The sequence below is a fragment of the Acanthochromis polyacanthus genome, chromosome 16, assembly GCF_021347895.1.
Source record: "Acanthochromis polyacanthus isolate Apoly-LR-REF ecotype Palm Island chromosome 16, KAUST_Apoly_ChrSc, whole genome shotgun sequence".
Taxonomy (NCBI): domain Eukaryota; kingdom Metazoa; phylum Chordata; class Actinopteri; family Pomacentridae; genus Acanthochromis; species Acanthochromis polyacanthus.
In genome coordinates, this window is record NC_067128.1 from 34,969,202 (window position 1) to 34,995,391 (window position 26,190).

The 26,190-nt window shown below is 40.4% G+C and overlaps 1 protein-coding gene and 1 long non-coding RNA gene across 4 annotated transcripts in view; one reads left to right on the forward strand and one right to left on the reverse strand.

Moving 5' to 3' along the window:
* The window catches only part of mettl24 (methyltransferase like 24), a 61,653-nt gene extending 44,704 nt beyond the window's left edge, over positions 1-16,949 (reverse strand). The window contains exon 1 of the mRNA XM_051960827.1: positions 16,641-16,949. Within this exon, the coding sequence (XP_051816787.1) occupies positions 16,641-16,949 (309 nt within the window). The remainder of the gene's footprint in view (positions 1-16,640) is intronic.
* Positions 13,874-21,400, forward strand: LOC110962936 (uncharacterized). 3 transcript variants are annotated; one of them, XR_007947534.1, is made up of 3 exons: positions 13,874-14,011; positions 16,766-20,226; positions 20,590-21,400. It is a non-coding gene; the product is annotated as an uncharacterized LOC110962936 (long non-coding RNA). The 3 variants fall into 3 exon arrangements; XR_007947533.1 differs by having other exon boundaries at positions 16,766-16,859; positions 20,045-21,400; XR_007947532.1 differs by having other exon boundaries at positions 16,766-21,400.
* Positions 21,401-26,190: the final 4,790 nt, after the last annotated feature.

Consider the following 26,190-nt stretch of genomic DNA (forward strand, 5'->3'; position numbering starts at 1 on the left):
AATGTTTCCCCCACTCATTTCAGTCAGCTGATATGTACAAAACCATTCAAAAGTCAATTAGGTCATGCAGACAATGTCATGTTTTCCATGACATGTGCTAACATAATTACACAAGGGTTTTCTAATCATCAATGAGCCTTTCAACAGCATTAGCTAACACAATGTAGCATTAGAACACAGGAGTGATGGTTGCTGGAAATGTTCCTCTGTACCCCTATGGAGATATTCCATTAAAAATCAGCTGTTTCCAGCTAGAATAGCCATTCAGCACATTAACAAGGTCTAGACTGGATTTCTGATTCATTTAATGTTATCTTCATTAAAAAAAATGCTCCTCTTTCAAAAAATAAGGACATTTCTAAGTGACTAAACTTTTGAACAGTAGTGTACATTTGCTCATCCAGTCTCTCTGACAATAAATTCATCCCAGATGTGGAACTTGTCAGACGTCTTCTCTAAATGAGAAACAGTACAGAGAGGAGAACAATCTCTTCATCCTCCATCCACACCATCTGTGCCTTCGCCACCAGTGTCTTTTTTCCTTTCCTCCTTCCTTTCACAAACACTTCCACCCCTCCTCCTCTATAGGCTCGCTGTGCCTCTGAGACTTAAACGGAACTCTTCTGAGATTACTGCTTTTATTGAAAAAGATCAGCGTAATCCTCTGCTTTAATTCTGTTATACTCTCTCTGTCTCTGGCACTACTCTGGCAGTGAGCTGGGATTGGCCGACGAGCCAGTAGACATGACACTGCAGGAAGTAAGGACAGCTGCATCTAGTCTCCCCATCTCCCAGATTAGTGGGAACGATAGGGCTTAGCAAGGCGGATTCTCTGTGATTATCCTCTATATGCCATACTGGAAGCCCATCAATCCTTTAAATATATTATTTTTCACTTAATATAATATTCTTACATGTTTGGCTTGGCTTGGTTTGTGAAGGAATATTACACAGACTAATAGGTCTGATCTGAGCCTAATATTGGTCTGCTGTGCAAATCTCGATTCACATTCTGAAAGGATAAGGCCGGTCAAATATTATATTCATGTTTTGATTTACATAATCATCCTATGAAAAACCAGAGAGACCAAAACCAGAGACAAACTGATTCAGTTCCATCCTGCAACAACATGATTTAAGTTAAATCACTTAAAACCTCTTTGAGGCTCTTTAGACGACATTTCTCATTCTTGTCTTTAAATGCTTACATCGAGCAAATTGATGATGATGTGTGTGTTTTCATGAAATATTTGAAATTGTCTGGACGAGCACAAACTAGTGTCTGAGTGAAAAAACTGGCTCTATTTTTTGTGCAATTTCAATTACTTAAGTAAGTTTACATGATGAATCCCACTGCACAGGCTTATTTTTAACCTCGTTGGGTAAATTTGTAATTTTACACAGGAAAGCAATTTGTTTTAAATGTGCTATATAAATAAAACGACTTGACTCTGTCCTAGAAATTTCGTATTTGAGTAAAATCCATCCATCCATTATCTATGCAGGGTGTCCTCGGTTTACGACGTCCTCAACCTACGGTTTCATTACAGCTTTACGTCGGAACTGGTTAAATGGAAGTAGTTGGCGAGTGGAGCGGACCAATACGTCGTCATGTGGAGCTAAAAGACGGCTTTGTTTCCATTTGCTGGTTCTACACCACTTTGGATTGTGCTACATTCACTAACTTTTTGCCCTTCATTATGGCTCCCAAGTGTGATCAAGTTGTAAAAACAGCACAACATATTCTGTGATCTTCTTGTAAAATGATTCATACATGCATGAAAGTGACTGGCATTCATGACTTTTCCGAAGAACTGATTGATAACGTGATGCACAGAACGGCTTTGTTTACATTTTCACCGGAGTTCCGACTTTTTCCGTCGTGGGGCTGGAGTCTATCCCAGCTGAATCAGGATGAAGGTAGAAGACACCCTGGACAGGTCACCAGTCTGTCACAGGGCTACATATACAGACAAACAATCCCACTCACATTCAAACCTGCAGACAATTCAGAGTAACCAATTAACCTCAGCATGTTTTTGGACTGTGGGAGGAAGCCGGAGAAAACCCACGCATGCACAGGGAGAACACGCAGAAAGATCCCACGAAGGCCGAGACACAAACTGAGGATCATCTTGCTAACCATCGATCCACTGTGCAGCCTTGGAGTAAAATGGACTTCTGAATTTTCTGAATTGAGGCTTTGCATTCATGCTCCACACTCTCTTACATAACACTTTCTCATTCTTCATTCTGCAGACAAACTTGACACGAGCAGCTTCCTCCCACACGGTGAAAATCAGAACTGATCGAAGACCCGCACAATCTCACCCTGTAATTTGTGTCATCACCTTCATGGCAGTAGCGTTTTGCGTCTGTCGAGTTGAAATCAAACCTGACCTGTGAGCAGCACTTCAGCGTTTTCCCTTTTTTTTTTTTTTTTTCAAATTTTGTTTTTGCAGAAGACTCTCAGAAACTCTCACATGATTCTATAGGGGATGTGTTTTTGCAGCTTTCAATTTTAGATGAAGTGGCATGAAAGAGACTAAATGACAGAAATTAAGACACTTAATTAGTGATATGAAACATCTCTTCATCAGATTGGTGATTGGAGGACGCCGGCATAAAAGGATGGGATAGATTTCTTTCACTGGCAAGCAGCAAGGACAAAAACCTCTCAAGAGCGCTGTTGTGATTGCTCATCATTTGCTGAAGCGTCGAGCGGTGAGAATAAACAAAGACAGCCGATTGCACACTCCACAGCCAGAGCCGCGTGTGACGGCAAGATCTTCCAAAACAAGATTATGCAGGTATGAGCTGCACAGTAGCTTACAGACCCACATGATGTATGTGTTGCTGTAGCCATTCAAACACGATCTTTTACAAAGAGCCTCGGGGGGAAATCGTGGTTGTTAATGGAGCTGTACATAAACCAAATACCGCTCACCGCTGTGTGTAACTTGGCTTGGCAGATTTCTATCAGTCATTTGTGGTTTCCGAAGCTGCACTCTTTGCACTTGCAGCACATATGCACTCAGATACGCAAACACATTGGAAGTCAGTGTGTTCTGTGGAGTCCTTTGACTTGCCTCTGCACATACCATCAACTTAAATCTCTGTGGAACTTGCGGTTGCCTTGGAAACAGTCCCCTTTCCAGTCGGATCATGGCAACTTCACTCATGCATGCATTCATAAATGCACAGACTCATAGGTGCTGGAATGGTTCACGCTGGATGAGGAATGATTGACGCAGCTGAGAAACACGCCGTCCTCTGATCTGGTCGCACTGCGTTTGAATCGAGGCCTCTTGGCCGGCGCCGCCAGAGACAGACGGCGTCTTATTGTTTGCAGCTACAATCTGTGCATGCGTCTGTGAGGCCATCCATGCGAGCGTGAGGCTGTCTTCCTGGACGACATCCCAGAGATCTGTGTTTGATGACTAGTAGGGAAGAGCAGAGGGAGCACGCTGAGCACCATATGATGCTTACTTCCTGAGCTGGAGCTCGAAAAGCAGGCAGAGTGACAGCGAGATAGACAGAGGGAGGCGGTGATTTCAGCTCTTGGCTCATTGTTTTTCTGTTGTTTGTGTCCTACACATAAATGATTACTGGATATGTAAACAGAAATTGAAAGAGATGGGAAGCAGGGTGTGAGTGACAGTGCTTTTTTCTTTACAGTGTCCTGAGCAAGCTTTTCTTTTGTGTCTTCCTCTCCATATGCTTTCCATACTCATTATCGCTCAAAAAAAAAAAAAGAGCGAGGGAGGCAGAAATATCCTTTCCAAGAGGGAAATAGTTTCAAACAAAGCTTAAACCGATGACACACTCTTTAAAAATGACTGTTCTCGAGGTTCAGTGGCCTTCTCTGCTGCTTTTAGGGCAAAGTGATGCTTGTTGTGTTTGTAACCAAAAACAGACACAAAATGACATCAAAAAGACACAAATGACATAAAAATGACACAAAATGACCCCAGAAAGGCACAAAATAACCACAGAGACGCAAAAAGACCACAAGAAGGCACAAAACGACCACAAAGAAACACAAAATGGCATCAAAAAGACACAAAATGATTACGAGACACAAAATAATCACAAAAAGACACAAAGAGACACAAAATAACCACAAAAAGACACAGAGACACAAAATGACCACAAAGAGACACAAAATGAGTACAATGACAGACAAAATGACATTAAAAACACACAAAATTAATAAAGAGACACAAAATGGCATTGAAAAGACACAAAAAGACACAGAAAGACAAAATGACATCAAAAAGATACAAAATTACCACAAAGAGATACCATAAGGCACAAAATGACCACAAAAGGCACAAAATGACTACAAAGAAACACAAAATAACATCAAAAAGACACAAAATGACATCAGCAAAACACAAAATGACCATAAAAAGATGCAAAATGACTACAAAGAAACAGAAAATGACACAAAATGACATCAAAATGACACAAAATGACATCAAAAGGACATCAGCAAAACACAAAATGACCATAAAAAGATACAGACACACTCTTTAAAAATGACTGTTCTCGAGGTTCAGTGGCCTTCTCTGCTGCTTTTAGGGCAAAGTGATGCTTGTTGTGTTTGTAACCAAAAACAGACACAAAATGACATCAAAAAGACACAAAAAGACCACAAGAAGGCACAAAACAACCACAAAGAAACACAAAATGGCATCAAAAAGACACACAATGAGCACAAGACACAAAATTACCACAAAAAGGCATAAAATGACCACAGAAAGACCCAAAAAGGCACAAAATTATATCAAAAAGATACAAAATTGACAAAATGACTCAAAAAGACATCCTTCATGGGCTTCTGTGTGCATGTGGATGTGCAGTGAAGGTGAGCAGCTAAAGACGGGGCGCCGCGGGGCGTCCGGTTTCAGAGGTCAATGCACCCATTCATATCAGCCGGGAGGGAGAACTTTGTGGAATGTTCCAGACAAGGCGTCCACGTCTGAAGGGAGTATTGTGTGATCGCGACGCTGCACTTGACAGTTTGACACTGACTCTTCCCTCCTCTTCTCCAGTGGGCGTCTTTGTGTGATCACAGTCAACAGAGCCGCTGGAACATGAAGTGAGCGGCTCCTGTTTCTCCACCAGCAACATGTGGTTTAGATCATCTGCTTCGACTCGTGTAGAAACGCATTTAAAAGCTGGGATCACAAACCTCCAGGTGGGAGCTTCACAATGTAGCTGCTGTTCACTCCACTCACTGCTGTTTTTCACTGTTAGAAAAGCCCTATAAACACTTGCTCATGGAAATTAAATAGTAATATCTCTGTAGACTTTGCAGAAAAAGGGGTGACTGATAATCTGAAAGGTCTCTTTGTTCTCCTCCCCCTCCAAGCTCCATAACTTGGCACAGATTCTTTGCCGGTTTTCTTTTGGTCGGATACTAATCTGGCATTGAGCGAGTAAAGCTACGTGTCTTTGCAGAGCAGGTTCTTTCTCCAGGGTGGTTTGGCAGCGTGTGCATAATGTGTGCCTGCACTGTCGCCGCTGTGATATGATCTAAAAGTGTAGGAAATCAAAGGCCTTGTACATCTGAGCATGTTTACTTCATCGCTCTGATTTCATCTGCCCGCAGTTACTCCACCTCGCTATGTAAGCTGCTTTCGAGGTGCTTGTGATCCTAAAAGCTGATTATTCGGCTGTTGTTGTTACCCAAGAAATAGCACTCAAAACGATGGAGGCTTCGCACGCTGTGCGGCAATTGTAGACAAGCCTGAAGTATTTATACTTGCGCGTTTGCACGTTTCATCTCTTGAACAGCAAATCCCACAAATTTCTGTTTGTGAAATGTTGTCCACTGGTCTCTGTTTATTGCTTGTTTATGGCACAAACATGCTTAAAAAGTGTAATTCACATAAGGTCATCTCAAAAGGCATGTCTTTGCTTTGTCTTTATGGGTGACTGGGTGCAAATTGACAAGAAAAAGGCTAATTCTATCCATTTATAATGTACTCAAGTGTGCTGGGTTGATGCACACTCTATGCTCAGATTTATTTGAAGAGTGTGCGCTGCATTATTTCACAACACCGGTACAAAACAGTAATGTGGTCTCGATGGTGATTGTAATGGACGACAAAACTAGACGATACTCCAATCAGCCACAACATTAAAACCACTGTCAGTTGTTCTAATTGGATCTACTAGGTAGCACGTGAGCAGTCAGTTATTGGTGTGTTGGAAGCAAGAAAAGCAGAGAGTGTACGCATCTAGGCAACTTTGAAAAGGGATCAGAATCTCTCCAAAACAGCTGGTTTTATGACGTTTTCTGGTGTGCAGGTTTTGGCAGCAGGGTCTTTGGTGCCCAAAGCTCGTTGATGCACGATAAGACCAAAGACTCATGTGGTCCACTCCCACTAACAAACTAAACTGCAGAAATTACTGAAAATCTCAATGCTGACTATAATAGAAGGTGCTCATGCTGACCCACCATCAAAAGTTCCTTCAGTGGGTACTTTAGCATCAGAACTGAACCATGGAGCAATGGAAGAATGTCCCCCGAATATGGTCTGATAAGTCACATTTTCTTTTAAATCAAGTGAATGCATGTTTATTACTTATCTGAAGACAGGATGACAGTAGGATGTACTTAGAGATGGAGGCATGCATGATTCTGGTGGAAAGCCTCTCCTGGTAATCATGTGATCGTTACTTGACACATTGCTGCACAATGGCTTGGTGGTTAGCACTTTCGTCTTGCAGCTTGAAGATCCCCTTCCTGGGATCTTTCTGCATGGAGTTTGCGTGTTCTCCCTGTGCATGCGTGGGTTTTCTCTGGGTACTTTCTCCCACAGTCCAAAACTGATCAACGGCTGTGGACTTATCAGGACTTATCGGTCGGAAATCGTATAAAGAAAAATTGATTAAATTGTTGGGTGTGCTTCCGAGCCCATCAATTCCCGCCGCCCGCTGGATATTTAAGTCACGTGATTCGGTATCCATACATAACGTACACATTCATAACACACGCCTGTGTTCAGCACAAGGTCATTATGTCTGTTGGTACATCTATATTAAATGGCGTCATGAGTTCTGCCACATTTTTATTCAAGATTTCATCCATAAGAAATGATACGAATGAGCAGCATTGCTGGACTACTACCTTCTCTGAGTGCTTTTCTTGTTTTTTCAATTCAATTCAGTTTTATTCATATAGCGGCAATTACAGGTCAAATTGTCTCAAGACGCCTGAACCCCCAGAGCAAACCCTAAGGCAACAGTGGCAAGAAAAATATCCTTTAATGGGAAGAAAGCTTGAGCAGAACCCAGCTCTTTATGCGGGGGCCCCCATCTGCCTGCTGGACGGTGGGTTGAAAGAGACAGAAAAGGTAGAGAGGTAGAGGGATGGGAAGATGCAGGGGGAGTGGACAACAAGGAACATGTAACACATAACTGGATACATGCATGATAAGATAGATTATACGGACAAAGTACAAGCTAACATTGAAGTTGATTCATAGTTTACGGTTATGGTGTACGGCTCTGACATTAAATACACTACATATATAGCTGGTAGTAAAATTCAAACAGTGTGTTTTCTGTAATTAATTAATCAAAACGAACGCATGAAAGTCCCAGTCATAGTACATAGCCTTCAGCACATACTGCTGGTAATGTCCATGACATTTTCACTTCTAGAGCCTGGAGGGGAATGCAGGAGTGTGACCCAGGTGACATGTCAGCTTCTCAGCCGTTGATTTCTTGTGACTCCCTGCTTCTCCAGACGCCCCAGCTGGAGGTTAAAGATGCCTGAGAACTGACTCAAGTCACACCTTCGGGATTACAGAAGTCAACCCCTCTCATTCTTTTCCAACAGTCCCTCTCTCTCTCTCTCTCTCTCCCTCTCTGCCGATCCCAGTCTTTAATTTCTCCAAGCCGTGACCAAGGTCAGTGGGTTTCTGCATTAGAAATTCCACTGGGGCCCAATACTGGCTGGCAGAGGTTGGCGCAGACATCACAAAGTGGCTTTTTCTGGTCCGCGCTGGAGCCTCTCGCTGAAATAATCAAGGCTCGGGAGCGAAACGTTCATTGGCAATCATGCTGTTACTTATTTGAGAAAAAGTAATTAATACTTGCCTCTCAAATAAATGACTTTGCATCCCATCTAATTAAACGAAATCACTGGAATTCAACACGCGGGCCGCTCCGGCTTATTGGCAGTTTTTGGTGAAATCAATTAGCATTATCAAAAGTATTCATCAATATTAGTGAGATTGAATTAGAGTCAGCTTAGAAGGCCACTGCAGTGTTTGTTTCATTCTCTCCACTGGATTAGTTTCGTTTTTCTTTGGTCTATTAGTGAACAAACAGAAACATCGAGCTTGTAGTTCTGATAATCTGCCAATATCAGCAGGATGATAAATAAAAGTCATAGTGATTTATTTAGGCTCTAGGCTACAATAAATTCTTGAGATGTTGTCTGTGGACACAATGGTCAGCCAGTGTTTATGCAATCCTCTTTTTTAGAATTCAAAATATGCACTGCCTTAACAAAAGAAAAAAATCACACTCTAATACTTCCCTGAACCGCCTTTAGCTCTGAGAACGACACACGTTCACTGTGGTGTCGTTTCAAGAAGCTTCTGCAATGTCACAGCATTTATTTCTGTCCAGAGTTGCATTAATTTTTCACTAAGATCCTATATTGATGATGGAAGAGTGGTACAAAATCTTCTCCAGAACATCCCAAAGATTCTCAGTGGTTCTGAGGTCTGGACTCTGTGGAGGACAATCCATCTCATGCTCCCTGATCTACTCATTCTCAATGTGAGCCCCATGAACCCTTACATCGTCATCTTGGAACATGTCCATGCCATCAGGGAAGAAAACCTCCACTGATGTAAAGACCTGGTCATTCAGTGTCTTCAGGTATCAGCTGACCTCATTCTTTGGGAACATAAAGTTGGTGAACCTGACCAACCCCAGATCATAACCCTAACCCCCACAGGTTGGTAGACACTAGACATGATGAGGACATCACTTCATCTGCCTCTCTTCTTACCCTGATGCCCCCATCAATCTGGACTCATCAGACCACATGACCTTTACTCCAGAGTCCAATCTTTATGCTACCTAGCAAACTGAAGACTTTTTTTCCATTTAGCCTCACTGATCAATGGTTTTCATAGAGCTACAGCTGTTTAGTCCCAATCCTTTGAGTTGGAAATGTTCTTACTTTCACTGTTAAAAATAGCCGTGATTTCTACTGTTGACTTCCTACGATCATCTAAGAGTTTGTTCCTGGAAGATGATGGTTCTCCACTGTCCTTCAGGTTTTAGTTGGACGGTTCTTCACTTGATTTTAGTCGTTTCATCTCCTTCATTGTTCTCTTTGCTTGATGCAGACCAATAATTTGACCCTTCTGAGACAGATTAACATCCTTTCCATGACACAGGATATGTCTTCCAACATCAGCTAGGGTTAAATAAGTTGTTGCAGCTGAAACATATTCATCACTGCAGTAATTATCCAATGGAAGGCTCTTACCTACTTGCTAAGTTCAGTCCAAGTGGTGACTTTTTTTTTAGACAGGCAGTGTGTTAAAGACACAGATTTGTTCATCTTAACATCACTGGATGATCCTCTCAGTGGGCTGTCGTGGTGTTTAATGCTACAAAATCCTCTAAAACTGAAAGGATCCACTTTGCTTCTGGGTTACGAACTGCCTGGATGTGAGCTTTGAGGTTTAGTGTGTGAAGGACGGCCGGACTGTCTGGAAGAAACGACGCTGGAACAGGATTCCTGAAGAAAAGCTCTTTGTAAGACCCTTATTATGACAGGAGGTGCTGTGTGTAAAAGCTAGAACTAGCCAGATGAATGTACAGAGAATTATATGCAGCAGATTAATGTCTGACCTCTTTTAAAAGGTGGTGGAAGAAGACAAGAGTGCACTCAGAAAAGAGTACTATCAAGAGCAAGAGCTGCAGTTATTTATAACATTCTCCTTTTGTCAGGAAACAGTTCTGAGAAAATGTGTCCTTAGAATTAATAAAGCTCCTGTTTCAGTTGTTGAAGTTCTCAGTCTTCACCGCCGTAGGAAAGTTGAAATTGCTCGACAGTATGAAGATTAACAGACACTTGTTGCAGTTCACTGCTGGGTTGTGATGGTTTCTGTCACTGCTGCTGACAGTGTTTTAAGAATAGCACATAAAAAGTGAATGACTTGTTCACGGAAAAGCTTTTTAATGTTCCCTTTAAATATTATCCTCTCCCTTCAGCTTTAATGGCAGCGTAGAACTTGTTCTGTAAAACAAATGAAAACTTCCTTGTCAGGTTGAGATTGCAGCTCTGCATCACTTCAAACTGAACGCTCAGATATGGGAACCCGGAAGTTGCGTAACTCTAAAACAACACGGTTCACGGTGAAGTGAAGCCAGTTTATTTCTGTAACCTGAAGTCCAGCATCACTTTGGGGCGTTACAATCTCTATAGAATCTTGTATCCAGATGCATTCCTCGGATAAGAAAAAACTCGCTGCAACAACAGGGCTTTAGCAGGAAAGTTAAGGTGGGAGAAAGCTCAGGGACACAAACAAAAGGAGAAACAGTCATCTGCTGTGAACAAGAACTGACAGAGATGAACCGTTGTTCAGCGTGGACTCAGAGCATTATGGCTGGAAAGAGAGATCTCATCAGTAAAGTGAGATTCACAGGAATTGGAGGACATTTGGGCTTCACAGTATTTGAGAAATAAACCTTCTCTTTTACAATTTTCTGCTCCATATTCATCAATAATAGATAAACTATCAAAGGATTGATTGGCTCAGCTTACACATCAATGGCACCATTTTTATTCCATGTTTTATGTGTTGTTTGCTAATCCTACTCTAATGACAGTAACAGGGTTGCTAATCCATGCTAATGCTAGCTTTTTCTCAGCAGTAGAAGCTAGATATTTAGCTAGCTGTTACTGCTGACCAAGAGGACAAACTGACTGATCATTTTTGGCATTTGTTTCTCTTTTTTGTCATTTTGTGTCTCGTTTTTGTTGTTTTGTGTCTCATCTTTTTCTCATTTTGTGTCTTGTTTTTGTCATTTTGTGTGTTGGTTTTGCCGTTTTGTGTCTTTTTTGTCATTTTCTGTCTTGTTTGGTTGTTTTCCATCTTGTTTTTGTCGTCAACATCATCAAACTGTTTCCCAAAAAGAATGAGTAGAGCAAAGCTATGTCCTCTCTTCCATTTTTCATATTTCCAAAACATTGTCAGCCTTGATTGAATGTCTCACTCTACCTCATATTATCAGGATCAGACTAATTTTTTCCATCAGTAAGTTTGTCCTCTTGGTCAGCAGTAACAGCTAGCTAAATATCTAGCTTCTACTGCTGAGAAAAAGATCACATTAGCATGGATTAGCAACCCTGTTACTGTGATTAGAGTAGGGTTAGCAAACAACACATAAAACATGGAATAAAAATGGTGCCATTGATGTGTAAGCTGAGCCAATCAAGACTTTGATAGTTTATTATCTATTATTGATGAATATGGAGCAGAAAACTGTAAAAGAGAAAGTTTATTTCTTCAAGTGATGATGTTGTTTGACGACTTCTTGTGACTTTCTGAGGCGTCAGCAGCAGCTGTTTTCAGAATAGGTTTCAACTCCACAGATAGACGTGTGTGTGTGTGTGTGTGTGTGTGTGTGTGTCACTGTGGCTTAAGGCCACTAGTCTGTTTATTACCGTGTTAAAGCCAGGAGGCTGAGTCATCAGTGCATGCTGCGTTTATCGTTTTCCTCCCTCCATCCCTGCTGCTGTTGTTTGGGCCAACACATTTCACTGTCTGTCTATAATTTACCAACTCATCCCTCTCCTCTTTCCCCCGGTGGGGAGCGAAGCCTGCACGAGGTAAATGATTAAAGAAGACGCGTGTGTGTTTATGTGGATGTCTGACAGCTAACAGATTAGATTTCCTTTAGATTAGTTATTACTAAAACACACCCCGAGGCTGTTTCTCTCTCTCTCACGCGTTCAGAGTTTATTAACTGAGACAGGATTTGTCAGCCACAGTCTGTCCTGTCACCTTTCCTACACTACAGCCTCCTGAAAGAGTTTTGAGAAGAGATTTGCCTTTTGCCTGAATGAGTTCTCGCTTCGTTTTTTCAGAACATGCCTCGAAGCTACAAGAGAAAAGAAAAAAATCCTGAAGTTTTTGTCAAACTGCAGCGGAGGTGACGGATCAGCTGGTGTGTTTGTGAAGCTGTGAAACCTCGTAGTCTTTGGGTAAAAGGTGTCATCAATCACAGAGATAAAGTGAAATACATGGTGTGAACCAGACAGCTGTGTGGTTATATCTGTGTCTTAATGCGGACTGAGACACAATTAAAACTCCATGAATACAGACGCTATGTAATGCCATCAACAGGTGATAAATCCAATCAGTGTCTCCTTCTATTGTACCAGAGATTATTCTACTGACTGCCTCGATCAGCTGAAAGAGAAGATCACATATTCCACGACTTTACCAACAACATTTAGTGGGATTAGATTTCATGCATCCTAATTTAAATATAAAATCCTCCACCAGCAACAGTAGAACAGACATTTCACACCTGAGAAGTCTCAATCCCTATAATATTTTGGGATGTTTTGCACATTGCACCCAACAGCAATTGCACTGTAAAACAACAAACAAACAAAAATCTGTAATTTTACAATTTTCAGAAACAACCCCACAATTTAATCAGTGGTTTCTTGTATCATTTCCGACGGATAAGTTCAGAGAAGTCCACAGTGGTGGATTTGTAGTAGGATCTAGAGCTGCAACTAAGGAAGCCTCGAGTAATCGTCTCAGCACGATACGTCATCAAAAGCGGAAGTGAGCGCGAAATGCAACAGAAATCAGTGTCCGACCGGAGCGCAGAACACGGACGGACATCGGCTTACATTCGCAGTTACGATAGATCGCGGATGTCAGCGTTTACTATACAGCTGTATCTAAATGTGGACGTCCGCACTGCACCGTGCATACATAATACATGCACGATGCAGCGCCGATGTCCGTCCGTGTTCCCCGCTCCGGTCAGACGCTGATTTTTGTTGCATTTCGCGCTCACTTCCGCTTTTGATGACGTATCGTGCTCAGATGATTACTCAACGCTTCGTTAGTTGCAGCCCTAGTAGGATCACAATCATGTGATCGTCAGCAGGCAGCTGACGTAGTGTTTATTTGTTGTCATGGTTACAGTGACGCTGTGCCTCTATCTCACAATGATACAGAAATCTTTAACAATCCGTGGATCCAGACTGTAAGCCGCATCACTGCCAAAATCTAATCACTTTGTCCTTGTGTCATTTCTGACCTTCATTGAAAATTTCATCCAAATCCGTTAGTGTGTTTTTGGGTAATGTTGCGAACAGAGAGACAATAAGAGTCAAGTGCTACCAGTTTCTGTCTCAGCACTGCAGCACCAGAAAGCTGAAATCTTCCTCCAATTAAAACAGTTCTGATGTCAAACTTCATGTCAGGATAAGACGCCTGGCCTTGAAGAATGTCTGCATACTGTCAGTTTGACAGAAGTACAATTGGTTTTGACACAATGCAGAAATTCTGAAGTCAAGTTTTGCACAAAGAGCCACTGAAAATATGTATTTTTAAAGGTCCTATTCCTCCAGCTTCTGCTATTTTTTTTTTCCACCTTGCACAATATTTTCTCAAGTCCCTCCACTGCCTTTCATCAAGGTCACCGCAGAAGTCAGAGCCATCTTCCTTTCTTTGCATAACAGTCCTGCTTTCCGGCCCATTATTTCATCTGCAGTGCACAAATATGTACACAGAGAAGAAAGCAGGGAGCCACGGCGAGAGAAAACAGGAGAAATATGGGTTAGAAGTGGGAGGTGAGTGTGAGGTTTTAAACTGAGGCAGACAGCAGGTTGAAGGATGAAAGCGGGAAGAACAGGGACGAGGTAGCATGACGGAGCAGAAGAGCAGCAATGATCCTGGAGATGAGCCTGGAGGGAGGAGAGCAAGGAGACATGGAGGTACAGGGAGCTAAACGGCAGCAGCATATGACACGGGAACTTCATCAGGGCGCCTCCAGGGCATCTTAGGAGACAAATTCTGAGTTAAGAACCAGGGAGTGTGAGCATATGGCAGCGTGTAATATTAATGGTGCCCATCTCACAGTGTGGTGGAGCAGCCCTGCAGCGATCTGCATGGCATTTAAAACGCAGCAACTGTTGCTGCTTTTGTCTCCAGTTAGCTTTTATGTTGGTAAAGGTCTAAAGCGAGCCGACCGCTTATCACCCCGGAACGGCAGAGAGGAGGCTGCTTAATTATATCAGGGTGTTCAGTTACTATAAATTCTGGGGTTACAGTTATTTCTAGTGGTTGTGTCTTTTACTAGAAATTAGTTTCATTTTGTCCTTTGGGAATTTTGATATTCAGAATTACTCCAGCCGAGAATTCCTGCCTTGGTATTATTTTCTGTTTCTTGTGTTTTCTACTTCCTGTAGTTAGTCCGCCTGTCCCCTAGGGGGTCTACAAGTTCCGTTCAGCTCTGCAGTCATTTCTGGTTCAGAGTGTTGTTTTGTGTATAGTTTGGTGTTGTAATAAATTCCTTTAAACTGCTTTCATGTTCTGAATCTCATTCCCTGCACTTGAGCCTGAGCACCCGCCGTAACACTTCAACTAATATGGAGCAACTTTGACTAATGCAGAGCAACTTTAACTGATGCAGAGCAACTTCAATGCAGAGCAACTTTCACCAGTAGTATCAACTTTGACTAATGCAGAGCAGCTTTAGCTAATAAGGAGCAGTACAGTGGAGAGGAGGAAGCTACAGGCAGAGTTGCTCTATTTGCTAGTCTGTGTGTGGATGTTTGAGTGAAATTGGCAGTGAAAGGGAACAAAAGGGAGATGGATGTACAAGGAGATCAAATGACAACACAGAAAAGGAGCGGAGATGAATCAAATCCATGAAGAGACGAGGGAGAGTAGTTGAAGGTTTTGTTAAGCTGCTGCGCTGACACACCCTTCAGAGGTCAGGGGTCAAGCTCCTGGAGGTTGTTTAGTGTGTTTTAGTCACATTTTCTCTGTGTTTGAATGGACTCACTGTTGGAGCTGACTCTGATACAAGAGGAGAGTTTCATCTGCAGCTCATTATCACCTGTTTAAATTGTAGACATGTGTCATACATGTACACTACCATTCAGAAGTTTGAGGTCACTTGCAACTTTTGAAAGAACTTTTTTTTCAATGAAGATAAAACTGAATGAATCAGAAACCCAGTCTAGAGATTCTGACCCCAAACTGTTGAATGGTAGTGTGGGTCAACTTCAACTCATTCAGAGCAACTTTAACTCTTCCAGAGCAACTTAACTATTATGTAGCAACTTTCTTGTAGAACAACTTCAACTAAAAAGATCAACTTTAGCTTATATAGAGCAACTTTAACTAATATAGAGCAACTTTAATGATAATATAGAGCAACTTTAACTAATATAGAGCAACTTTAACAATAATATAGAGCAACTTTAACTAATATAGACCAACTTTAACGATAATATAGAGCAACTTTAATGAATATGGAGCAACTTTAATGATAATATAGGGCAACTTTAACTAATATAGAGCAACTTTAATGATAATATAGAGCAACTTTAACTAATATAGAGCAACTTTAATGATAATATAGAGCAACTTTAACTAATATAGAGCAACTTTAACTAATATAGACCAACTTTAACGATAATATAGAGCAACTTTAATGAATATGGAGCAACTTTAATGATAATATAGGGCAACTTTCACGAATATAGAGCAACTTTAACTAATATAGACCAACTTTAACGATAATATAGAGCAACTTTAATGAATATGGAGCAACTTTAATGATAATATAGGGCAACTTTCACGAATATAGAGCAACTTTAATGATAATGTAGAGCAACTTTATCATTTAGAGCAACTTTAACTCTTCCAGAGCAACTTAACTATTATATAGCAACTTTAATGTAGAACAACTTTAACAATAATATAGAGCAACTTTAACAAATATGGAGCAACTTTAACAATAATATAGAGCAACGTTCACAAATATGGAGCAACTTTAATGATAATGTAGAGCAACTTTATTATTTAGAGCAACTTTAACTAATAAAGAGCAACTTTAATATGAAGCAACTGTAATGACTAATATCAACTTTAAGTAATGTAGAGCAGCTTTAATGAATATACACTGCCATTCAAAAGTGTGTACTGAAAGACATATTTGATCTCAAATGAGTAGGACCAATAAATCACAACACAATCTATAAATAACCACAACTCTGAATGTTTGCTTTGAAATTGTCTGGGTGACCCTAAACTTTTGTCTGTCTGTCTGTAAATGCGGGCGGTTTTTGCAGTGCTAGAAACCCCAAGTGACAAACCCTCTTTTATGACTTCAAAGCGTTTCAGAGGCGCTCATTGAACATGCATTGATTCTGCTGCCTGTTCTTCCTTCATCACCCTCCTGGGATTACCCAGCTTTAAGCCAGTGACTCACAGAGATGGAGTGAAAGCTTCTTATTGAGCCGTTCTGTCTCCCGCTACACCGATTTAGGATCAGATAACCTTACAAGAATCCTAATCGCAGCAATTAAGAACTAAGAAGGATGTCAAACTTACCTTTCTGTGTGGACGTAGAGCCGGTGAGGGGTCCTCTCTGTCCCTCTTCCTGGATGCTCTGTCCTTCTTCAGCGTGTGAACATAAGAGATTCTCCTTTTAATGCCCCTCTCCTCTGACTCTGCAGACACTTGCCCCCTTCTGCCCTGTTGGCCTGACTTCTGCTTAGATTGAGGAGGACGTCCCGGCGGTGTCTGGAAGCCCTGCCAACCTGTCTCCAGGTAAACGTGGATGCACACACACACAGCAGTGAGCAGAATGCTCAGACGCAGCAGCAGTCCCAGGGTAAGGCGCTCTCTGCCCATGTCCATCCACTAGTTTCACCTCAGTCACCTTTAGTCCATCGCCTCAAGTGGAACCCTTTGCCTCTTCTATCCCATTCTTCCTCTCCTTCTAGTCAAATACTTCCCTTCTTCTCTCCTCTCCTCAGCTCCAAAGTCCACCATCAGACCAACAAGTGTTGAGTTAATCAAACATGTCAAACAAACACGTGAGCATCTCAGCCTTCATGTCAGCGCTGAGGCCCTGCTAGCAGACTCCAGTACAATGCGTGCCACCCTCCTAAAAACTTTTGGAAACTCCCTCCTCACAAATTCCCCCCTTTTCCCCCCTAACATGCACGCCCCTTTAATTTGCTTTCTTTTTCTTTCGATCAGGCTCACATCACACAGACACACACACCCCTCTGTGGCTCTGCCCCTTCCCTGGGGTTTGCCTCTCCAGTCCAGCTGGAGTCTCGGGTTACTGAGTAGCTCCAGCGATGGGCAGGGCCTGCTAGCGCCGCCGCTACGGGTCCATGCAGGTCTGAGGGAGCATCTGCTGGCTCTGAGCATTCTGGATAATAACACCCACAGCCAAAACAGTCTCTGCAGAATGCACAAGAAATCAAACTTAAGGTGGTATGATGAAGTCTTCTGGGCAAATCTGAGGAGTTATGTTGGGTTTTGTTGTTGTTATGCAAAAGAATCTGGTCATGTTTAGCTTTTTGCTGTTGAAAATTCTCAACAAATTGCTATATTAAAAGCAATCATCATCTATTATTTATATGCATGTATGTTACTGTTCAAAAGCAACTTTAACTAATATGGAGCAACTTTAATATAGAGCAACTTTAACTAATAATATCAACTTTAACTAATACAGAGCAGCATTAGTATGGTGCAACTTTAATATAGATCAACTTTAACTGATATAGAGCAACTTTAATTCACATATACTTCCATTTAAGAGTTTGGGTCACTTAGAAATGTCCTTATTTTTGAAATAAAAGCAGTTTTTGTCAATGAAGTTAACATTAAATGAATGATAAATCCAGTCTAGACATTGTTAATGCAGTAAATGACTATTCTAGCTGGAAACAGCTGATTTTTAATGGAATATCTCCATAGGGGTACAGAGGAACTTTTCCAGCAACCATCACTCCTGTGTTCTAATGCTACATTGTGTTAGCTAATGGTGCTGAAAGGCTCATTGATGATTAGAAAACCCTTGTGCAGTTATGTTAGCACATGGATAAAAGTGTGGAGAACATGATATAGTCTGGATGACCCCAAACTTCTGAACGCTGATGTATGCATGTAGGTGTTTCTTCGTGGACTTTATAGATTCCTATATTCATTTTCCCATTCTTACAACTAATCAGTCACTTGCTAAAACTGATTTCTGTCCAATAGTTCCTCACAAATCTGGCCTCTCATGTCACTTCATCTGCTTTGTCTTTGTCAGTGTCAGACACATGAATAACCGCTGCTCCTTCTTGCATTTATTATTTCAATTTATTCGATGATATTTTAGGTGAAAGAAAACAACATTCATCGGAACTGCTAAAGCAAATGATTATTTTTTTTGGATGTTTCCCTGACTTTGCAGAGGATCCTAAATCTAAGGGTAATGATGAGGCCGATTTCCTTCTGCTTTTTAGAATCAATGACCAACTTTTGTGTTTGGATACCGCCTTATAAATAGTTCTCTACTGCCCCTTTGGAGCAAAAATAATACTACCCTCACCTCTTCAAGGTACAGCAGAAGTTTAGAGGACAGCTCTGCACATGAGCAACATGTGCTGTTGTAACTCTTGTGCTGTCACAGGGTCCACTATGTTTAATAGCAGAGAAAAACCTTAAATTACTGTTTGTCAATTTGAAATTTGATGACTTTTCCTAACATTAGAAAAAATGAAACATTGTCTACAAAGACAGCACCCCCACTTCTCTCTTTGCTGAAGCCATGAGTGCAGTGTTTAGTTTTCAGTGGTCATAGATCAGATTTGACACACTAGCACACTGTCCTACATGTGCTAATTAGAGTTTAATATGATCTCGATACTTTTGTTTTGCATATTTTGTTTTATTTTATTCTTACTACTGTTGTTATCTTAGTTCAAGAGCCACATTCAGCGCAATTTGATCTCAAGTGACCAGTAAAATCACAGCATAATAACCTATAAATCACCACAATTACACATTTTTCCTTTTAGTGCAAAATTTTCACATTTAAGGAACTTTGTACAAAACATCATGAACAAACTGAAAATTATTAGGAAAAATATATTCAGTTTCAACAAAATTATGCCTCAGTTTATCATTTAAACATCACAACTTACACATCAGAGTGTCTGCAAAGGAACATAATTTAGTCACAGCTATGTGGAACTGAACGATGTAGGATTTTACTTTATGATCAAAGCGACAACAGTCAGACATTATCAACACAAAAAACAAAAAATGAGATGAACGACACAAAACAAAACAAAAAAGAGGCAAAAATAGACAAAAAAGTTTGAAAGATACAACAAAAAATATACAAGTGATAAAAATTTGACAAAAAATGAAAAAAGCAAGAAACAAAACAAGAAAAAATGAGACAAACGCTACAACACAAGAGACAAAAAATTTGACAAAAAAAACTTATAAAGCGACAAAGCAATGAACAAACAACAAAAATTATCCAAAAAAAATGACAAAAGCAAGAAACAAAATGACAAATAGTTGGCTAACAACGCAAGTGAGACAAAAAAAACACAAAACGACAAAAACGATACTCAAAACAACGAATAAAGCAAAACACAAAACAACAAAAAAAACATAATCAAGACAAAAAGGACACACAAAGCAACAAAAACATGAGACAGAAGTCAGACAAACAAGACAAAACGTTACAAAAATGAGACACAAAACGACAAAACAACAATGAACATTTTACTTGATGATCCAAACAACTTGTCATGGCCTAGAAATTATTTTAAATTAATAGTTTTACTAATTTACAATCTGCAGTTAATGTCTCCTCTGTAATTTTTACACTTTGCTAAGTCCTCCTGTAGGCCCCATGTTTAACACCCCTGCTCTATTTTCTTACATGTGGAGGTTTACTTTAGCTAATGCAACAAAATGTTTGAAACCCACAGTGATGCAGACATCAACAAGACAACCTCTGCTGCCCCCTGGTGGAGGATCAGGATCCCTCCATATGGAAAGGATTAAAACAGGATGTGAGTCTGATGTGATGTAGGTCAACCAGGAATGTATCTGCTGATGGTAATGGAAGGAATGAGAGCACGACGAAGGAATCCATGCAGTTAAAGTGACTGTAAGAACACGCAGAAATCATAACGTTACGTGTTGGAAATAGTCCAGATGTGTGTGTTTGTAGGTGAACAGTGCAACATGTGACTGCACACAAACAGGAATCCAGCTTTCATTATGAAAGGAAATTCCGAATGTCAGACACATGTTGTGCATCAGCTAAAAAACTGTGTTTCTTTGGTGGATTTTAAAAATAGAAGGCAGGTTTTTTTCCTCTCTCTGCAGACGGCTTTCCACGTGTTGCAATGGTTTGTGAGGATTTGGCAAAAAGCTAAAAACCTGCTGCCAAATGGAATGAATCTGAGTCTGGGTGTTTGTTTTTTCTCTCTCCTCCTGTTCTGTTTTCTCCTTTTCTGTCCTCCACCAGAGCAAGGTGCAGAGAGCAGAGGTCATGCAAACTTCACCCGCTGGGGTTTCCCTGTTTAGCATTTGGACTGAAATCAAAGCAAAAGTCAGAGGTGAGTAGAGGCCCCGCTGTTCCACCTGCAGATCGACTGGACACCTCTGAGGGCATCGTACTGCTTAGAAGTTAGCTTCTGTGTGATTAGGATGGAGAAAAACATTTACAAGTCTTAAACCGAGAATAACTCTGTTAAATAATTGCACAGAAGGCGTTAAAAAAGTAATGCTGCATCCCACAATGAATGAAAACATGTTAAGAGGACAGAATAAAAAGGGAAAATGGGCCTAAGGATCAAGGAAAAGGGAAAAGGTGACTTACACTACTGTTCAAAAGTTTGGGGTCATCCAGACAATTTCATGTTTTCGATGAAAATTCACACTTTTATCCATGTGCTAACATAACTGCACAAGGGTTTTCTAATCATCAGTGAGCCTTTCAACACCATTAGCTAACACAATGTAGCATTAGAACACAGGAGTGATGGTTGCTGGAAATGTTCCTCTGTACCCCTATGGAGATATTCCAGTACAAATCAGCTGTTTCCACCTAGAATAATCATTTACCACATTAACAATGTCTACACTGGATTTATGGTAAATTTCATGTTATCTACTTCGAAAACATGTTTTTCTGTCAAGAATAAGGACATTTCTAAGTGACCCCAAACTCTGAATGATAGTGAAACAGGATGTACAAACATGAAATTATGATCCATGTAAAGATACGCGCATCTTCAGATGTAGAATTTCAAAATAAAATGTCTTGTAAACAGACAGCCGCCTCTGTGATCTCTGAATCTGTGGCTACATGAAGGTTTCACAACACACCGAGGAAAACTAGAGCAAACTGGACTGAAATGGGTTAGTGTGTTCAGTGAAATCAAGGCGTGCGTGTGTGTCTGGTGAACACACTGACATGTGATAAGCGTTGATGATGTCCTGCTCAGTGGGAATCAGCCAGTTGTGACACAGAGCAGGTGAAGGTTAAAGTGTGTTTGCTTTCAGCTGGGGCTCCAAACACACACAGACACACAAACACACACACACAGCAAACACACACACACAAGTTCACACAGTTTGATCAATAAAAATGTACGTCAACAGTAAAAACAAAACGGGTCAGAAAAGCAGTCAGAGAGCGCAGTGCTCCGCTAAGGCTGCTCAGTCGTTGTATCATTCCGAGGGATGAAATCTTTAAAAAATTCATGGTCCACAGTGGTGGATTTGTAGTCGGATCGTAATCATGTAATCGTCAGCAGGCAGCTGATGTAGTGTTCACTTGTTGTCATGGTTACAGTGATGCCGTGCTGCTATCTGGTGATGATACAGAAACCTTTAATAAATCTGTGGATCCAGACTATAAGCTGCATCACTGCCAACCTTCACTAATGTAGAGCAACTTTACCTCCTTTAGAGCAACTTTAAGAATGAAGAAACTTGAACTAATAATATCAACTATTACTAATGTAGAGCAACTTTAATTAATATAGAGCAACTTTAACAAATAATATTAACTTCAGCTAGCATGGAGAAAATTTAGCTAACATCGAGCAACTGTAACTGGTATAGAGGAACTCTAACTGAGTCTGCAGTTTAGTTTCCACACCGACACACATGGTGGATGACGGTGCGGTCTAATTTACGACAGCAGCATCTGTCTGTGCCGTAAATCAATCTGCTTTTACGTTCTAAAGAAAAGACGCTCAGTGTGAAATACACACGTGGACAAAATTGTTGGTACCCCTCAGTTAAAGAAGGAAAAACCCACAATTCTCACTGAAATCACTTGAAACTCACAAAAGTAACAATAAATAAAAATTTATTGAAAATTAAATAATCAAAAACAGCCATTACTTTTGAATTGTTCATTAACATAATTATTTAAAAAAACAAACTAATGAAACAGGCCTGGACAAAAATGATGGTACCTCTATAAAAGATTGAAAACTATTTGACCAGAGTGACATGATTAACTCAGGTGTGTCATTTAATTGACATCACAGGTGTTTCCAAACTCATAATCAGTCAGTCTGCCTATTTAAAGGGAGACAAGTAGTCACCCTGCTGTTTGGTGAAAAGGTGTGTACCACACTGAACATGGACAACAGAAAGCGAAGGAGAGAATTGTCCCAGGACATCCGAAAAAAAATTATAGACGAACATCTTAAAGGTAAAGGCTATAAGACCATCTCTAAACAGCTTGAAGTTCCTGTGACAACAGTGGCTCATATTATTCAGAAGTTCAAGACCCACGGGACAGTAGCCAACCTCCCTGGACGTGGCCGCAAGAGGAAAATTGATGACAAATTGAAGAGACGGATCGTTGGAATTGTATCCAAAGAGCCCAGAGCAACCTCCAAAGAAATTAAAGGTGAACTCCAAGGCCAAGGTACATCAGTGTCAGATCGCACCATTCGTCGTTGTTTGAGCCAAAGTGGACTTCATGGGAGACGACCAAGGAGGACACCACTGCTGAAAAAAACTCATAAAAAGCCAGACTGGAATTTGCAAAAATGCATGTTGACAAGCCACAAAGCTTCTGGGAGAATGTCCTTTGGACAGATGAGACCAAACTGGAGCTTTTTGGTAAGGCACATCAACTCTATGTTCATAGACTCAAAAACCAAGCATACGAAGAAAAGAACACTGTCCCTACGGTGAAACATGGAGGAGGCTCAGTAATGTTTTGGGGCTGCTTTGCTGCATCTGGCACAGGGTGTCTTGAAAGTGTGCAAGGTACGATGAAATCTGAAGACTATCAAGGCATTCTGGAGAGAAATGTGCTGCCTAGTGTCAGAAAGCTTGGTCTCAGTCGCAGGTCATGGGTCTTCCAACAGGACAACCATCCAAAACACACAGCCAAAACACCCAAGAATGGCTGAGAGAAAAGCGTTGGACTATTCTAAAGTGGCCTTCTATGAGCCCAGATCTGAATCCCATTGAACATATGTGGAAGGAGCTGAAACATGCCATTTGGAGAAGACACCCATCAAACCTGAGACAACTGGAGCTGTTTGCTCATGAGGAGTGGGCCAAAATACCTGTTGACAGCTGCAGAACGCTCATTGACAAATACAGAAATCGTTTAATTGCAGTGATTGCCTCAAAAGGTTGTGCAACAAAATATTAAGTTATGGGTACCATCATTTTTGTCCAGCCCTATTTCATTAGTTTGTTTTTTTTAAATAATTATGTTAATCAACAATTCAAAAGTGATGGCTGATTTTGATTATTTAATTTTCAATAAATTTTTATTTATTGTTACTTTTGTGAGTTTCAAGTGATTTCAGTGAGAATTGTGGGTTTTTCCTTCTTTAACTGAGGGGTACCAACAATTTTGTCCACGTGTGTACAATCCTGTGGCTCAGATGTAACAGACCAGAGGAGACTCATGGAGTTTGTTTCAAGAAACCAGGAAGTCGTTAACCCGAATCCTACCAGCTAACACACATGTGCTTTATTCTGCCATATTTGACCGTCACATCAGTCAGTTTTCTTCTAAAAACTTCATTCACTGTTTTGTGTTGAACTGTTTGCCCCTTCATGCAGTCAGACCACAGAGGTGAGACACAGATGCAGATTTCTTCAGACTGTTTTGGTGGAAAATCTGCTGGAGAAAGGTGTTGACTTTGCTTCCCAAACAAACAGGGGAAGATAGCAAATGTTTGCTCCTCCTGTCACAAGCCGGTATACCGTGAACAGAGCATAAGGCGAGTCATGTGCCGGCAGAGTTCAGAGTTTCACGTAAACACCGTCCCATTTACATCAGCTTCAGAAGTGAAATCAGAGTTTTACTGATCTGATTCTGTGTCTGAAAACAGATGCACTTAAAAATGTGTTGAAGTTTGAATAACTGTGAGGTTTACTGTATTAACATACAGTCGGTCAACTTTAACTTATTTAAGAGCAACTTTAACTATTATCGAGCAATTTTAAATAATATAGAGCAACTTCAACTAATGCAGAGCAACTTTAAATAATCTAGAGCAACTAAAACTAATGTAGAGCAACTTTAACTATTATCGAGCAATTCTAAATAATATAGAGCAACTTCAACTCCTTTAGAGCAACTTCAAATAATGTAGAGCAACTATAACTAATATAGAATAACTAAAACTAATGTAGAGCAACTATAACTATTGTCGAGCAATTTTAAATAATATAGAGCAACTTCAACTAATGTAGAGCAACTTTAACTTATCTAGAGCTATTTTAACTAATATGGAGCAACTTTAACTAATGTAGAGCAACTTCAACTAATGTAGAGCAACTTTAATTCCTTTAGAGCAACTTTAAAGTTGCTCTATATTAATTAAAGTTACTGTATTTTAGCTAAAGCTGGTATTATTTGTTAAAGTTGCGCGATATAGAAGTTGCTCTATATTAATTAAAGTTGCTCTGAATTCATGAAAGTTGCTCTATATTAACTAAAGTTGCTCTTCATAAGTTGCTTCATATTATATAAAGTTGCTCTATATCAGTTAACATTGCCCTAAATTCATAAAAGTTGCTCTATATTAGTCAAAGTTGCTCTAAAGGAGCTCTACATTATTTATTGAATATAGAGCAACTTTAACTGACATGAAGCAACTTTAGCTAATGTAGAGCAACTTTAACGTAGAGCAACTTTAACATAGAGCAACTTTAACTAACGTAGAGCAACTTTAACTAACGTAGAGCAACTTCAACTAATATAGAACAACTTTAAATAATGTAGAGCAACTATAAATAATGTAGAGCAACTTTAACTAATATAGAGCAACTTGAACTAATACCGAGCAACTTTAATTCATGTGCTGTAATGAAAATAACGTTTGCTTGTAAATACTGAGAGCTAAATGATATCAGAATCAAAGGGTGGTAAATAAGCTTTTAGTGTGGATTAGGATAAAACCAGCCATTTGTGTTAAAGGAACGTATCCGTTTTTGTTCGTACAGTATCCATATGAACCTACATTTTTTTCTCCAGATGACATGAATAATTTGTTCTGAAGGTCCCCAGTCAGTGGCAGGTTTGGGTTGATAATGTGTCTTACTGTATTTCTTAATGTTTAAATGCAGAAACTCTAAACGTTCTGCAGACCTGCTGTTCATTTCAAAGCTATGTCCTGTTTGCAAACTGTCCGTTTGTGTGAATTACCTATTTCAATAATCCTTCCCCGTATTATTTCCCATTAGAGGAGCAGATGGTGAGTCGGTGTGAAGGCTAAAGCAAACACTGTCACAGTCTGTAGCCGTGGTCCTGCTGAATCCAGCTAATTCAAGGCGCAGCGAGTCAATACGGCCACGACTACTGCACACATTAATCATTAATCAAAAGGCTAGCTTTAAATGTTTAAATTCTCCTGTGATTTTTGGGGGAACAGTCTGTTTATGATGGGATGGCGTACCAAAAATGTGATTAAAGGCAGATGCATGCAAAAACAGGGGGAGGAGCATTCTAGCTAATAATAAGGTCAAAAACAACAGCAGCAACAACAAAAATACAACAGTTTACGTCAGTCTTTTTGAGTTCAAACAACTCCTAAAGCAGAGGTGTCCAACATGAGGCCCGTGGTCCAAAACC